At 40.0% G+C, this 16,795-nt stretch overlaps 1 protein-coding gene across 1 annotated transcript; it reads left to right on the forward strand.

Moving 5' to 3' along the window:
- Positions 1-11,611: 11,611 nt before the first annotated feature.
- On the forward strand, positions 11,612-12,673 carry LOC308278822 (melanoma-associated antigen B10-like; the record flags this gene model as incomplete). The annotated part of the gene is made up of 1 exon (XM_080718834.1): positions 11,612-12,673. One exon carries the CDS (start codon positions 11,612-11,614, stop codon positions 12,671-12,673), a length of 1,062 nt encoding a protein of 353 aa, XP_080574960.1.
- Positions 12,674-16,795: the final 4,122 nt, after the last annotated feature.

The following is a 16,795-nucleotide window of genomic DNA, read 5'->3' on the forward strand; positions in this document are numbered from 1 at the left end:
AAGGGCCGAGGTGGTCCAGCTTGAAGACAAAGCCAACGATATCTACCTAATTTGATGGAGGAAAAGGGAATCTTTGTGGTCCAATGCCTATGAAAAGGGGACAGGTTGGAGTCTTTTGAAAAATTTAAAATATTTAGGGTTAATAATGCTTTTCTTAATTGATCATGTGGGGGTAGCAACTCCCCCTTTTGTTTTTGTAATTGAACTTTTAGGGTATGATTATATTTTTCTATTAAAGCTTGTCCTTTGGGGTTATATGGAATGCCCACAGTGTGAATAATTTTCCATAACTGTAGGAAGGAGGTGAAATGTTGACTAATAAAACAAGGGCCATTATCAGTTTTGATTTGTTCAGGAATGCCAAAAATAGCAAAACATTGAAGAAAATGACTTATAGCATGTTTTGTCTTTTCAACCGAATGAGCTGAGCCCCAAGTAGCCCTGGAATAGGTATCTATGGAAACAAAAATATACTTGAGTTTTCCAAATGATTGAAAATGAGTTACATCCACTTGCCATAATCCATTGGGGCATAGGCCTCTTGGGTTGACTCCGGGCGATTGAAGGGGGGGGCGGGTATTTGCAAGAAGGGTTGACATGATTTACAAGTGCAAACAATTCTTTTTAAATCCTTAGTAGGGATTTGAGGATATTTGTGTTTTAATCGCCTCCAATTTACATGGGTTAATCGATGAAAATCCATGGCCTCTTCTACAGATAGGGCTTGAACTTTTGTGGAGGCCAGTTGGTCAGCCATGGGATTGCCATTGGATAGTAACCCAGGTAAGTTTTGATGTCCCCTAAGATGTTGAATATTGGATATCGACGTTGTTTAAGCAGACATTGTATTTGTATCATTAAAGGGGTAATAGGATTGGCATCTAATTTAATATAAGCATCTATTAAAGTAGGTAACAAATTTACTACATATAAATTATCTGAGAATAAATTTATAGACTCAAAAAATTCTTGCAGGGCTAGGGCTATGGCAAAAAGTTCTTTGAATTGGGGAGATCCTTTTACAGAATATTATTTGCATTAGAGGGAGTTTTAGGAAACTTGGACTGCCATTATGGTCCCTACAAGTGGATGAGTTCTTTTACACAATTAGAATGGAAAGCCCCAAGGCTACTTTTACTTACCCCAGATCCCAAATGTATTACTGTATTCACCGATGGAGGGCACGAAGGGGCCTCCGTAGTTATTTATCCCCCTTTTGTAAAAGGAATGAATCCTCAGCCCCAAATAAATATTCAAGTATGATGCATATATCATAGATAAGAGTTATTCACTGATGTATTCCAGAACTTCTTAATAAACTTTAGTTTCCTAAAACTCCCTCTAATGCAAATAATATTCTTGAATTATTTCTCTGTAACCATGTAAAATCAGAGAGGCGAAAGGGAATGATAATTTTATGGGGGTCTATTCCAAATAACTGATTTGCTATGTCTCTTCCTTTAATAATGTAACCTGCTACTTGGTCAATTATGGAATATACCCGGGGTGCTCCTCCTATGGAGAAGTGTAGCCAACGAATGGGCTCTCCCATCTGGGCCAAAAGAGCCAAGCATAGGGTGATTCCCATGAAAACACATAAAATTAAAGGCAGCGTGGGATTAAATCGCCTTAAGGATGTCTCATTAATTGACTTTTGTATTTTTGCTTTTTGGGTTATCCCAGCAATAGGGGCTTCAGTAGGTCCTTCATCTAATTTCTCCCGTGCTGTCAAAGCGGCCATCCGTATCTGGTCTTGTGGTTCCCAGGGGTACCAGGCTGTAGGGCGGTTTCCTCCCGGGTTGACGTTGACGGGAAAGAGGCCCACAGTTCCTCCAGCTCCCCCTTCACTGCCATATAGCGGCGGAGCGGAGGGTATGGAGAAGGAATTGGCTGGGGAAAGGGATTGTAGGGAGCTCTTAGCATTCGCAAAGAGATCAAGGGAGGGATCCGGAGGTTTCTTAGGGGCTTCGGGACTGGAGGAGGGTGTATGCTCGGCAGCCCCTTTTTCTGCTGGCTTGGGGCCACAGTCAGCGAGATTTTTCGGGGGTCATGGGGAGAAACAACCTTTAAGCGTGGAGACAGAACCACAAGGGGAATTTCCAATGAGGAAATAGTCTAGCTTATCGGGATAAAGGTCACCTCTTCAGGGACCCAGCATGTAGCTCACAGCCAATCCCAGGCCAGTACACGAGCCATTCATGTGTGCGGAAGCTCCTTTAAAGGTAAAAAAGGAAAAACTACTCAGTCTCCCCACCCATAACGAATGGGGAAACTATGCCTTCGTAACTTCCTTCAGGCGCAGTCTTAGTCCCTTTTCTGCTAAATCAATTTACTGTGGAAGTTCTTAAACTTTATCTAAGGTTAGCCTGCAGACCGCTCAGGCAGAGGGAGGCTGCATCTCTTTAGGTGCTGTATGCACACACCCCAACACTTGAAAATATATCCTTTGTATATCACTGTATAGCAATTGTTCATTCTGCTTATTACTGAATAACATTTCATTACATATGCCAGTTTGTTTATATAGTCACATGTTATTGTAGATTTGATTGCCACATTTTCAAAATTACAAATACAGTTGCTATGAACTTTTGTATACTTGCATGGTTACAATTTTTTTCATTTATCTTAGATAAAAACCTGAAAGTATGATAGATTATATTGCAAATGCATAATTAACTTTTTAAGTAACCTCCAAACTTTCCCAAAGTGGATGTGAAGATTTACACTTCCCCAACATGGAAGGATTTTATTCCCAAATTTAGCAATACTTAGTATGGTTGGTCCTTTTAATTTTAAATATTTTATTACCTGTGTATTTAACTGGGGTTTTAACTGTTAGATCCCTGATGATGACAGATGCTGAGCATTTTTTATATTCTTTACTATTCAAACTATCCTTTGTTCAATTTTCTGTCTGAACCTTTTGCCCATTTATATTGAGTTGTTTGTTTTCTTTTTGGATTTTGAAAGTTCTTTATAAATGCTAAATACAACCATATACAGAAATATAGATAGAAAGATAGATGCTTTGGAAGTATTGTATTCCATTATATGGTCATCTTTTCATAGCATTAAACTTTGAAGAACAGATGATTTTTAGTTCTGGTGAAGTCAAATTTATCAATTTGTTCCTTTATGGAATATCCAGTTGGAGTTATACCTAACAAATCTTTGTCTAGAGCAAGATCACAGTGGTTTTACTTTATGTTTCCTTCTTGAAGTTTTGTAGTTTGGAAGTTTACATTTATATTGGTGATCCATTTTCAGTTATTTTTTTCTATCATGAAATAATGGATCAAATTTGTTTTTAGTTTGTATTGTATTCTGTGTGCATGTCTTTCCAGTTGCGGCATTATATGTTTCAAATACTATTTTTCTTCACTGATTTGTCTTTGCACTATTGTTGGCAAACAATGTCCCCATGCATTTAATGGTCTATTGCTGGTATTTCTAGGTTGTCCCATTAATTTCACTGTCTATCTTTACAAAAATATCATTGACATGATTACTGCAGTTTCAAATTAACCCTTAAGTTAGGTTAATTTTTCTCACTTTGTTTTACTTTGTAAAGTCATTTTGACCAATTTTGGTGCATTGTATTCCCACGTTAATTTTATAAGCAGTGTGTTAATTGGTGAAAATTGACACTGAAATCATGTTATTTTCAACATTATCTCTTTTATTTTATCTGTTTCCCATTATTGCACTGTCAGAAACCCATATTACGTATGTGTAGGTAAAAAATAATGATAAAAAATACTCTTGCCTAGTTCCCAATAGCTGAAGTTTTTCCAATATGATATTTGCTATGGGATTTTTGTAGATATGTTTCTTAGTTTGACATCACTTTTTATAATGAACTAATGTTCTTTACAAAATCCTGTCTAACAATTCAGATATGATTTTTCTCATTTAATATGTAAATCTGGCATGAAAGCTAGTTTGCCAACTAATTGGCCTCAGATTTGTTCCTTGCTCTGCTCTCCAGTTTAAACGAGATGAATTTCAGAGGTCATAATTCCTATGTTCTCCAACATTTGGCTGCTGTCATGGTTCAGGTAATAGAAGGGATGAGAAGGAGGTTAGAGTTCAAGAGAACAGGAACATCCAGAGAGATTCTCTTCTCCCTTTCTGTATTAAGTGCCTTCTTCAATGACTATACCTTTTCTATGGCTCTATCCCCTATCATATTGATCCATCATGATTCCAGATCCTATTAACCTTAACTCCAGGCTTCAGTAACATATCTTCTCATTATCCCTCTCTCCTAGAGATTAAAATGACTTCCTCAAGTTGATAAGTATTGTTTTGCCCACCTCTACCCTATTTGCCTTTTCTATAACCTGAATAACCAGTTTATTAAATTAAATTTCACCTGAATTATTTAGAATAATTTATATTTTCCTAGACAATATCTATGGTTATACTTCACTGATGATAAAAATTGACTTTCTATTGTGAAACTCACTTTTCACTCTTAGTTTTTCCCAGTAAATAGCAGTGAAATATGTTCAAATATTTTATATCACATGTAACAAAAACAAAACAAAACAAATGTGAACGCATGAAATTGCTTATAAATAATTCTGTATTTCTTTCCTTCTCTCTACACCCCTCTCAAAAATAATTTTGCCACCAGTATTTGCACATGAATTCAAAAAAGTATATGAGCATAATGCAAAGATATATTCAACTCATAAAATATTCAAGCAAAAAGTTCTATAACACTACCTATGTTAATATTTAAATGCTAAAACAGCCCAAGTAGTACTTAGAGGATTACTAATATCCTTAAACAGGTTGAATATAAAAAACGGAAACATTTAAAACATGCCAAATCTCAAGAAGTTAGAGAAACAATAACATATATTAAACCCAAAAGGTACAGCATAAGAAATAATAAAGGTAAATACGGAAATGATTAATTAGAAGACACTGAAGCCAACTAAAAGAAGCTCATTCTTTGAAAATATTTATATAATAGGCAATTTTATAGGTACCATAAATTTCAAAATTAAGAAAAATAAATGATAGCTGTTAAATAATATTGAATAAATTATATGAGCAGGAATAATTGAAATATTATAAGAATACAACAAATACCCTTACTAAATGGTAGACAAAAAAATCATTTCTACAAAATTATATATTTCATCTCATAACCTCAGAAAGAATATTAAAATTGGAAAATTAACTTTGTGTTACTGTTACCCTTCATTAACTAATGGATAAATGTGCCAATCCTCAAAGACGGCCAACATTATCACAAAGAGAAGTGGACATTAAGTCTCCCTCATAATGAAATTTACTTTTTCATTTTGGTAATTCATGGTATCTGCTATTCAATGGCTTTTCCAAACAAAAAAACCTGATAAACAATTAAACCTTAGTCTGATAAAACTTCTACCAATTTAAAGAAACACAAGAGAGAAATATACCAGTTTTGCAATCAGCAAATTTATACCATGGGACGTTAGAAAGAGCATATGACCTGTTTTAAAAATAATTATAGCCGGGCCTAGTGGCACACGGTTGTAATCCCAGCATTCGGGAGGATGAGTGAAGAATCGTGGTTCATGAACAGCCTCAGCTACTTAGTGGCGCCCTCCACAACTTAGTGAGACCCTGTTTCAAAATAAAAAGAATAAAAGATAGGGCTGGAGGTGTAGCTAGGAGGCCGAATGCCTCTAGGTTCCATCCCGAGAGCCGCAAAAAAAAAAAAAAAAAAAAAAAAAAAAAAAAAAAAAAAATTACAAGCTGGTCGTGGTGCGCACGTTTATAAACCCAGCATTTGCGAGGCTGAAACAGGACCATCTCTGTTTATGGACAGCCATAGCTACTTGACGAGGCCCTCTGCAACTCAGTGAGATCCTGTTTCAAAAATAAAGAATAAAAAATAGGGCTGGGGGTGTAGCTTGGGGATAGAATGCCCCAGGATTCCATAGTAAGCACCACCAAAAAAAAAAAAAAAAAAAAAAATTACAAAGTTAAAGAAACAATGTAAGTAAGAAGTATTTATGCATGTATGTACGTATGCATACATGCATTCATGCATGCTGGTAATGGGAGATGGACCTATAAATGAATGTACATAAAAATAATAACAAAAATAGAATGTACTGGATGCAGGCTTAAGGAAATACTATTTTAAAAATGTGGAACCAGATGCTGGACGTGGTGGCGTACACTTGTAATCCCCGTGCTTGGGAGGTGGAGACAGGAGGATCGAGCAGGTTCGAAGCTAGCCACGCTGGCTTAAGAGACCCGGTTTCCAAATAAAAATATAAAAAATAGGTCTGGGAGTGTAGCCCAGAAGTAGAAGGGTTTCCAGGAACCCCAATATCACCGAAAAAAAATTGTGGAACCAGGTGTGGTAATCTCAGCATTCGGGGCTGAGATGGGAGAATCACAGTTCCTAGACAGCCTCAGCTACTTAGCAAGGGCTTTTGCAACTCAGACCCTGTTTCAAAATAAAAAAAATATAGAGGTGGGGGGGGCTCAGAGGTAGAATGCCCTTGCGTTCCATTCCCAGTACCAAAAACAAAACAACAACAACAAAAGTGCCTGTTAGATGGGAATGGAGGCGCATGCCTGTAATCCCAGTACTTGGGAGGCTGAGACAGAAAGATCGCCATTCATGGCCAGCCTCAGGTACTTAGTAAAGCCCTTTAAAACTTAGTGAGATCCTGTTTCAAAATAAGGGATAAAAAATAGGTGTGGCTGTGCTTGGTTACCCATGCTTGTAATCCCAGCATTTGGGAGGTTAAGACAGGAGGATCCCGGGTTGTGGACGGCCTCAGCTACTTAGTGAGGCTCTCTGCAAATCAGTGAGTCCCTGTTTCAAAATAAAGAATAAAAAATAGGGCAGGGGGTGTAGTTCGGAGGTTGAACGCCCCTGGGTTCCATCTCTAGTACCGCAAAAAAAAAAAAATAGGGGTGAGGTTCTGAGGTAGAATGCCCCCCAGTTCCATCCCTAGTACCGCAAAAATAAATAAATAATAAAACTGTGCCAGTTAGGTAAATGTGAACGTTAACTGGACATTTGATTATATTAAGGAAGTAATTTTTAAAATAGAATAAGTATATCTTGTTTATGCTTCTATCCCTTAGGAATACATACTGAAATATTTAGATTAAATGGCATGATGTATAGGATTTGTTTCATATAATTTCATTTGTAGAGATGATAGGAAGTATGGATATAGATGGGGCCATGTTTGCCCATGTATTGATAATTGCTGATTCTGTTAACTTTATTCCACTATTGAGTATGTTTGAGAATTTTTATAATGTAAGTAATAAAGTGATTAAATTTTAACTCCCAAATGAAAACATTATTTAGAAAATATGAATGGCCCAACTGGTAAAAATAAAAATAGAAAACTGTAATTGAGCAATACAAAGTCAGACTGTAATCAGAGATCTAGCCACTCTCAAATATTTCAGTACCAGAATGTTGGGGAACAGTTTTACCAAATAATCAGCAAGAATATAACCACCGTCTTATGTAAACAAGTCCAAAGCACACAAAAAGATGGGAAGAAATTTCAACACTCTTTCCCAGGCTAGCGCTCTTTAGTAAGAAAACCACCTGAGGATACCGGGACAAAAGAACACTTAAGCCAAGATTATTCATATGGAAGCAAAGACCCTGCATGAATACATAACAGATCCAGTAAGGCAGTGAATACAGGCTGTCAACCTAATGTAAGGATGTTATACTATTAGAGGAAAATTACCTAAAATATTATCACATTGTCAGGGGCTTGTTCAGGGGCCAGCTGTGGCTACAGGTAGTGAAATCCCCTAGAATAAGAATGCTCTAAGAGCTTCTATCTGGAGGAGAATAAACGGCAACTTTATTCTGCAGAACTGTTCTGCACAAAATGGTGCGGGACGCCGGGCACGGTGGCGCAGGCGCTTGGGAGGCTGAGACAGGAGGATCGCACAGGTTCGGAACCAGGCTCAGCTACTGCTCTCGGCAACTTAGTGAGACCCTGTTTCCAAATAAAATATAAAGTAGGTCTGGGAGTATAGTCCGGAGGTAGAAAGCCTCTGGGTTCCACCCCCAGTACTACCAAAAAAAAAAAAAAATGGTGTGGGACATGGACATGCGTATTACACCTTGCTTAGTCATTGTACATGAATGTTACAATTTGCTTAATTATTGCACATAACTATGTGCAATGCGCATGCGTAAGATAGATGCCCGTGCACGAGCACACGCTCCCGCTATTACACTGGAGTAGTATGCTACCGCTACTGTGCTAGGATTACGCAATGCAGTCAGGCATGGGTCCTAGGCATCCTCAACTGTGTCTGAGACACATGTGTCTGGGGCTGTGCACGGGATTAAGCTGTCACCGCCTGTACTCCCTTCCGCCCCCCCCCAATAAATGGATTTAGCTCTTCTTCTTCTTCCTCTTCTCCTTCTCCTTCTCCTTCTTCTTCTTCTACTGGGGATCGAACCTCAGGGCATTCTACCTCTGAGCTATAGCCCCGGTCCTTTTCATTTTTAATTTTGAAACAGGGAGTTGCAGAGAGCCTTGATAAACTGCTGAGGCTTGTCGAGAATTTATAATTCTCCTGTCTCTGCCCTTTTAATTTTTCTTTTTTAAACAGGGTCCCAATATTGCCCACTGGTCTTTTTTTTTTTTTTTTTTTTTTGGTGGTACTGGGGGTGGAACCCAGAGGCTTTTCTACCTCTGGGGTATACTCCCAGACCTATTTTATACTTTATTTGGAAACAGGGTCTCACTAAGTTGCTGAGAGCCTCACTAAGTAGCTGAGGCTGGCTTCGAACCTGTGCGATCCTCCTGTCTCAGCCTCCCAAGCGGGGGGGGGGGGGGGATTACAAGCGTGTACCACCATGCCCGGCACCAGGGTTTAATTTTTTTAAGCTAAGAAATAAATAAAGCCATTACATTTGAACTCAGAAATAAACCCATTATTTGTAAAATATGAATGTCTTAACTGGTGCAAGAGAAATAGAAATAGAAAACTATAATTGAACAATATAAGGTTAAATTGATCAAAGATCTAGCCATTCTCAAATATTTCCATACCAGGCAATTGGGGGACAATTCTACAAAATAAGCAGCAAGAAAATAACCACCGTCTTATGTAAACAAATCCAAAGCGCAGACGCACATACACACACAAACTGTGCCTCATCCTTTTGATGTCATCTCACATCTGGGACACGACGTTATTACCTATGAGCGTTTAAGCTGGGAAACTTTCCGTAGCTTACAGTGATGTATGTTCTTGAAGAAGACTTTAACTTATGAGCCAGATGAGAAAAGTGGCTTTACGACCAAGGAGGAAGTTTATTCCCACCTACTCCAAAGCACAGGGGGCACCACAGTTTCCCGCTGCACAGCGCGACCCCGCAGCCACGAGGTCAACCGGATGTACCATCTACTTCCGCTTCTGGCGTCCACGAGATCCGAGGCTTTGTGGTGAGCGAGGCGACATCTTTGTAGCAGGGAGAAGAAGAACCCCCAGGCCCTTCCAGGAGGTAAGAACGTCGAATAATGTTTTGAGGGGATTCCCAATACCTAAAGAGAGAAGGCACTACCCGCCTGCCCTTGCCGTCAGCCCCAGAAGACCCTGTTTGTCGGCGGCGGCGGGGGGGGGGGGGGTCGCCTCGTATACCGTCCTCCGAATTCCGCTTGTGGAGACTTAAGGTTTAAAATGAGAATTAGGCCAGGTTTTTGGAGACCAGCAAGGAGGGGAAAGGGTCCTAGGATATTCCTGGAGCTAGGGAAAGGCTCCAGGTGTGTTCTGTGGAATTATCTTTCCACAAAATAGTGGCGTCTCCGCAGAGGGCGACCCCTACTCTCAGCCCTGGGATACTGCAAGCAGGGAACAGGAAGTTATGCTTAACAGGAAGTTATGCTTGACTAATAGCTGTAGCGGTTTGCTAGGCTTGAGGATGTTAAAGTGTCAGCTTCGGGCAATTAGAAAGAAATGTAAAAATATTCAGTCACGAGGATGTTAAGACTATTTTTTTGTGTGTGTGAGTATGGGGATGGAACCCAAGGGCATTCGACCCCTGAACTATACTCCTGCCCTGTTTTTTATTCTTTATTTTGAAACCGGGTCTCACTGAGTTGCCGAGGGCCTCACTAAGTAGCTGAGGCTGTCCACTAACCGCGATCCTCTGGTCTCAGACTCCCGAATGCTGGGATTACAAGTGTGCGCCACCACGCCTGGCAAGACTTAGTTTTTCTGTTCTCAAGTAACTTTAAAAAAATAAGTAGTAAAGCCGGGTGTGGTGGTACATGCTTATAATCCCAGCATTCGGGAGGCTGAGACCTGAAGGATCGCGGTTCGCGGACAGCCTCAGCTACTTAGTGAAGTCCTCTGCAACTCAGTGAGACCCGGTTTCAAAATAAAGAATAAAAAACAGGGCAGGGGGTATAGCTCGGAGGTAGAATGCCCCTGGGTTCCATCCCCAGACCCACAAAAATAAATAAGTAAATGGTAGAAGCACACCAAAAAAAAAAAAAAAAAAAGGTCCCAGAAATCAGTGAAATGCCTTTATGTAAGCACTGTGGAAAAGTGCCTCCCCAGAATAATGAGGGCATTAAAGAGTCCTGCCCCTACCATTAATTCTTGGAGGCCCCTGGTGTTGCTGTAAGGCACAGGACAACCCTCAGTTCCTCAGCTTAATTGTGTGATGGTAATGAGTCTAATAAGAACCTTGGTGTAAGATAAAGTTCAGCAAAGGGAGGAGTTTTGATGGTAATATTACATGAACGTGAATGAGGACCTTATTCTGATTGGTATAGACCAGAGGGAAAGATACCAAGCAGCCAAGGTGAAGAAGAATGTCATGATGAGGAAATTGAATATTGGAAAACAAAGCATTTCCCAAAGCCTTACAAGTGCTGCTATTTCTAGCAGGGGTAATAGAATAGGTATGTTAGTCTGAGGCCTAATTTCTTCCTCAGTACTCTCAGGTCTGTGAAGGCCTGTTTTGAGGGGCTAGGTCTCAAGTCAGTAGAGGGAAGGGAATCAGGCCCTATTAGAAGCAAAGATGAGGACTTTGATTAAAGACTAATGCATGTAAATGCACTAGGACACAGAGGATCTCACAGCATCCTGCCATTGCTGCCATCTTAATATGTCTTCGGACAGATATAGACAAATGAGATTCTCCCCAATTCTTCACTTAAGGAGATAAGTAAGGGCTTTAGAATTAGGAAGTCAGTATGAATTTGGTTAAGCAGAGAGATCACAGGTCCTTCCAGAAGCCAAGGTAATAGCCCCAAATATTAACTGAGAAAAGCATCCCCTACCTACCCAGAACAATAAAGCCTCCACAGAGTCAACACCTGTCAGACACTGTTATCCCCAGTAAGACACAGGTAGTACTGGAGGGCTGTAGCCTGAAGAAGACCCTAGTTATTTCCATAGGGCCTTTGGTAAAAGGCACATGAGAGAAGAGGAACCTAATGGATTCTTTGAGCAGTGTTCTCAAGGAGAACTACGGGGGTGGCCTTTAATAAACTTAAGGTTGTATCACCTTGCTGAAGAGATTTACATTATCTCACCCTCTTTTCTATAGGACACTTCTCTCCAAGCTCTAATTAGAGTAATCATGCCCCGAGGTCAGAAGAGTAAACTCCGTTCCCGTGAGAAACGCCGCCAGGCTAGAGAAGAGCCCTGTAGTATGAAGGAGATTCTAGCTGTTTTAATGGAAGACGAAGAGGTGGCCTCCTCCTTGAAACTTCAGTTCAAAGATACCCTCGAGAAGTCATCTGAAGCTGGAGCAAGCAGCAATCCACAAGAATGTAGTGGAGATACATCTTCCATGGCTGCTGTTGGTGCTGCTGGTGGTGTTGCGGATGTTTCCTGTACAACTAATGAAGACATCAGTGGCCAAGTTGAAAAAAAGCTAAGTGCCTCACAGGTTATCACTCAGAATTTGCTTGCAGGCTTTCTAGACCAGATGGACCATAGGGTTATTATGTTGGTTAATTACCTGCTGTACAAATATCAAATGAAAGAGCCCGTTACAAAGACAGATATGCTGAGAAATATAGCCAAAACAAGCAAGAATCGCTTCCCTGAGATCCTGAAGCTAGCCACTGAGCATTTGGAGCTGGTCTTTGGCCTTGACGTGAAAGAAGTCGATCACAATAGAAACATCTATGTCCTCATCAACAAGCTGGAACTAGGCCATGATGCAAGAGTGAGTGATAGAGGTGTACCTAAGACTGGCCTGCTGATGACTATCCTGGGTGTGATCTTCACGAAGGGCAACTGTGCCACCGAGGAGCAAGTCTGGGAAGTTCTAAATATGATGGGAATACAAGATGGGAGGAATCACTTCATTTTTGGGGAACCCAGGAAGCTCATCACCAATGATTTAGTGAAGGAAAAATATCTGGTGTATCGTCAAGTAGCCAACAGTGATCCTCCACGCTATGAATTCCTCTGGGGCCCAAGAGCTTTTGCTGAAACCAGCAAGATGAAAGTATTGGAGTTCTTAGCCAAGATCCACAATGCCAGTCCTCGTTCCTTCCCAACCTGGTATGAGGAAGCATTGAAAGATGAGGAAGAAAGATCCCGAGCCAGAGTTGCAGCCAAGGCTCGTACTACTGCCATGGCCAGTGCACATTCCAAGGTGTCTTCCAGCAGCTCTTCTCGTCCCAAGTAAAGGCTAAGAAAGATACGTTATATTTTTCTTTAGTGGGAGTGAGATGAGTTTGGTGACAACACAGAATATAAAATGTATCCTGCTTCTATGTAGTTAACTTGGATATTTAATTGTTAATAATTTTATTAGAAAGTTTATGTAGCTTCAGAATCTGAGTTTACTAATGAAATAATTTCCATATCTGTTAATGTTTATGGGATGTAAGAGAGTTTTACTATTTTATTGTAATAGTTTGGAAATTTTTCATCAGTTTTAGTGATTTCAAACAAGACAACATAATAACGAAATAGGCATTTCCTTGGGCATGCAAAATGACTCAGCAGCAAAATAATTTGGATGAAGAATTAGAGAAAAAGCAAAAGATACAAAATTTCTATGTTCTTTTATCACTTATTGTTTTTAAACTAAGATATATTAACTTTCAGTAATATAAAAGTAACTATATCATAATAAAGTATGTTGTACCTTGTCTCATATATGTGTCAAACATTACCTCATATATGTGTCGAACATTATCTGGGCATCTGTTTTTGGAAGTCTTGGTGCTAGTATTGGCAATTTCAGGATAAACAATACCTATGCCCACTGAATTTTAGAGTCTAGGAATAGCTGTCATTTAAGGAAGAGAGGAAGATATAACCTAAAACATAAAGGACCAGTTAAACTGGGAGGCCAGGTGTGGTGGCTCACGCTTGTAATCCCAGCATTTGGGAGGATGAGACAGGAGGATCGCAGTTCGAGGCCAGCCTCAGCTACTTAGTGAGGCCCTTTGCAACTCAATGAGACCCTGTTTCAAAAATAAAGAATAAAATATATTAAAGTCAATCACTAAGCCAAACATGAAAAGGAGGGAGGGGGAGAGAACGGGGTGGAAAGTGGATAAAGAATAATTGGGTGATGTGTGCATGTATGCCTCCACCATCTTGTACCCCATTAAGATGTATGACTACAATGCACCAATAAAATGTTAAAAAAATAAACCTACGTAAACCAATAGAAAAGCTAGCAAAGTACTTGGAAAAAAAATATAGATCAGGAAATACATGGTCAAAACACTAAGAACATTACTTCTAGAATAATTAGAAAATAAAACAAAAAAAATAAAGAATAAAAAATAGAGCTGGCGGCGGGTGTGGCTCAGAGGTAGAATTCCCCTGGGTTCCCCATCCCTAGTACCACACACACACACACACACACACACACACACACACACAAAACCAGAAAGAGAAAAAAAACCGAGAGGATCCAGATGAAAGCAGTTAGATGTCAAAGTGGGTATGGGGCCTAGGGAAACTGCCATTCCTTCAGTGTGAGTCACTTTTGAGTTAAGCTAGGTAGTGGATCAGATAATGTGGGAGTGGTGAGCAGGGGCCAGATCCTCAAAATGATGTGTCCTGAGTTAAAAGACTCAAATGTAGATTGCTTTTGGCAGTTACTTTGGGGTCATGAGTCAACCTGAGAAAATACTTCTCCCTCCTAAAGGAAAGGGCCCTGCACCCTTGACCCAGTGCATGATCCTAATGCATCAGAGCACATTGCATAAAGGAGTTTTAGAGAAATAAGAAACAAACCACCTGATGTGTTCTCAAAAGCTACAGCAATATTTGCTCTGGCCTGGAAAGACAGAGACAACTACATTAAGGGTAATTTCCTTAAGTTACCTTGAGTATAAGGAATCTAGTTCTTGGTGGGTTTTTTGTTTGTTTGTTTGTTTGTTTGTTTTTGGTACTGGGGTTGGAATCCAGGGACATTCTACCTCCAAGAGACACCTTCAACCCTATTTTTTATTCTTTATTTTGAAACAGGGTCCCACTGAGTTGCAAAAGGCCTCAGTAAATAGCTGAGGCTGGCTTCGAACCTGCGCAATCCTGTCTCAGCCTCCCAAATTCTGGGATTACAAGCATGCGCTACCATGCCCAGCTAGTTCTTGGTGGCTTGAAAAGTGAGGACTGAGTTTATTTTTTGTAGCCACAGCTGCCTTTAAGGCCTCTCTCCAATCTTGCCTATGAAACCCTACTTTTTGAGTCACAAATTGCACATTTAACCTATCTCATGTTTGGAATCTCTCCAACTTTTTTTTTTCCTGGTGCATCTTTTCTCCTGCTTTTAGTTGAAGCAATGTTTCTGATAGTAAGGACTCGTGAAATTAGATTTGGTCCATGAAGACAATCCAGTATAACCTTTTTTTTTTTCTGGGTCTGGGGATGGGGGGATGGAACCAGGGGCATTTGACCTCTGAGCTACACCCTATACCCCATTTTTTTTTTTTTGGTGGTACTGGGGGTGGAACCCAGGGGCATTCTACCTCTGGGCTATACTCCCAGACCTATTTTATACTTTATTTGGAAACAGGGTCTCACTAAGTTGCTGAGAACCTCACTAAGTAGCTGAGGCTGGCTTCGAACCTGTGTGATCCTCCTGTCTCAGCCTCCCAAGTGCAGGGATTGATTACAAGTGTGCGCCACCACGCCCGGCTATACCCCATTTTTTATTCTTTATTTTGAAACAGGGTTTCACTAAGTTGCGAAGGGTCTCAGTAAGTAGCTGAGGCTGGCCGCGAACTGGGATCCTCCTGTCTCAGCCTCCCAAATGCTGGGATTACAAGCATGTGCCACCACGCCTGGCAGTATAACCTATTTTAAAGTCAATCTGAATAACTTGTTTTTAAAGTTGGCTCCATAATTTTAATTATATTTTCAAAATGCCCTTGGCCATGTAATATAACATCCTCAGTATTCAGGGGAAAGGGCATGGAAATCTTTGTGGAGTAATTGTTCAGTCTATGCAGAGGTAGAAAATGTCTCCTGGTACACATGCCAGCTTTGATAAGAAACTAAAATATAATTCACCATAATTATCTTGACTTTTGTCTGTATTTGCCCCCAAGGGAAATTTTTGCCTTTTTCATTGTGCCTGAAGGTACCTGTATATTCATCAGGTCGTGGATGGCAGAGATTCACAAGTTATGATTGTGACCAGGCACCAAAAGAAAGAAATTTCTCAGTCTTTTGAGATTATAGAAGTTATTGAAAAGGTTAACACAGAAATAAGTTATTGAATACAGAAGAGTGGACCCGCCTTGTGATTTACTGGATCATTTTGAAAAATGGTGTGATCCTGGATTTCAAAACACCTGTCATAGATAGATACTAGACAATGAAATTGAATAGCAAGGATATTTATATTTTCAGAAACTCCTCCAAGAACAAAGATGTCTATTGTCATAATAGTATCTTTTTTTTTTTTTTTTTTGTGGTACTGGGGTTCCTGGAAACCCTTCTACCTCTGGGCTACACTCCCAGACTTATTTTTTAAATATTTTTATTTGGAAACAGGGTCTCTTAAGCCAGTGAGGCTGGCTTTGAACCTGTGAGATCCTCCTGTCTCCACCTCCCAAGCCTGGGATTACAAGTGTGCACCACCATGCCCTGCTTAATAGTAGCTTTTTATTGAGTGCCTACAATGTAGCAGTTATTGGGAGGGATTGTAACTGCTCATCCACCTTGTCTCATGCTCTACCTTTTTTTCACATGGAGACTATATTGCCAGTTTATTTATAGGTAGGAAATGACATATGACTACCCTTGACACTAAAATATGAGCAGAAGTATGATTTTCCCTTCAGACCTGGCATACAGTCTGCAACTTCCATGTTTTCTGTTGCAATAAGCAGCAAATAGGAAAACTTGTGTTGAGATATGGAGCCACATGTGGGAAGAGTACCCTGGGTCCCTGGGTCACCTGACAGCAGAGAACCACCAAAATTCATATCAAATTGTATTTTCATAAATAAAAAATTTGCATACTAAGCCATTCAGATTTCAGGCTCTTCCCATTATATCTCATACATTCTAGTATGTATAAATAAATAATTACTTGATGGGCAAGGTGGCACACAACCGAAATCCCAGTGCTTGGGAGGTTGAGACAGAAGGATTGTAGGTGCCAGTCCAGCATGCAGTAACTTAGATCCTGTTTAAAATTAAAAGGGGCTGGAGGTGTAACTCAATGGTAGAATGTTCAATTTCTAGCACCTCTTTCACAAGTGCACACGTGTGCACACAGGCGTGTACACACACACAGATACTATTTCTGGTTTGTCTTATTTAAATATTTTAATAA

The sequence above is a fragment of the Muscardinus avellanarius genome (genome assembly GCF_963383645.1).
Source record: "Muscardinus avellanarius genome assembly, chromosome: X".
Classification (NCBI taxonomy): domain Eukaryota; kingdom Metazoa; phylum Chordata; class Mammalia; order Rodentia; family Gliridae; genus Muscardinus; species Muscardinus avellanarius.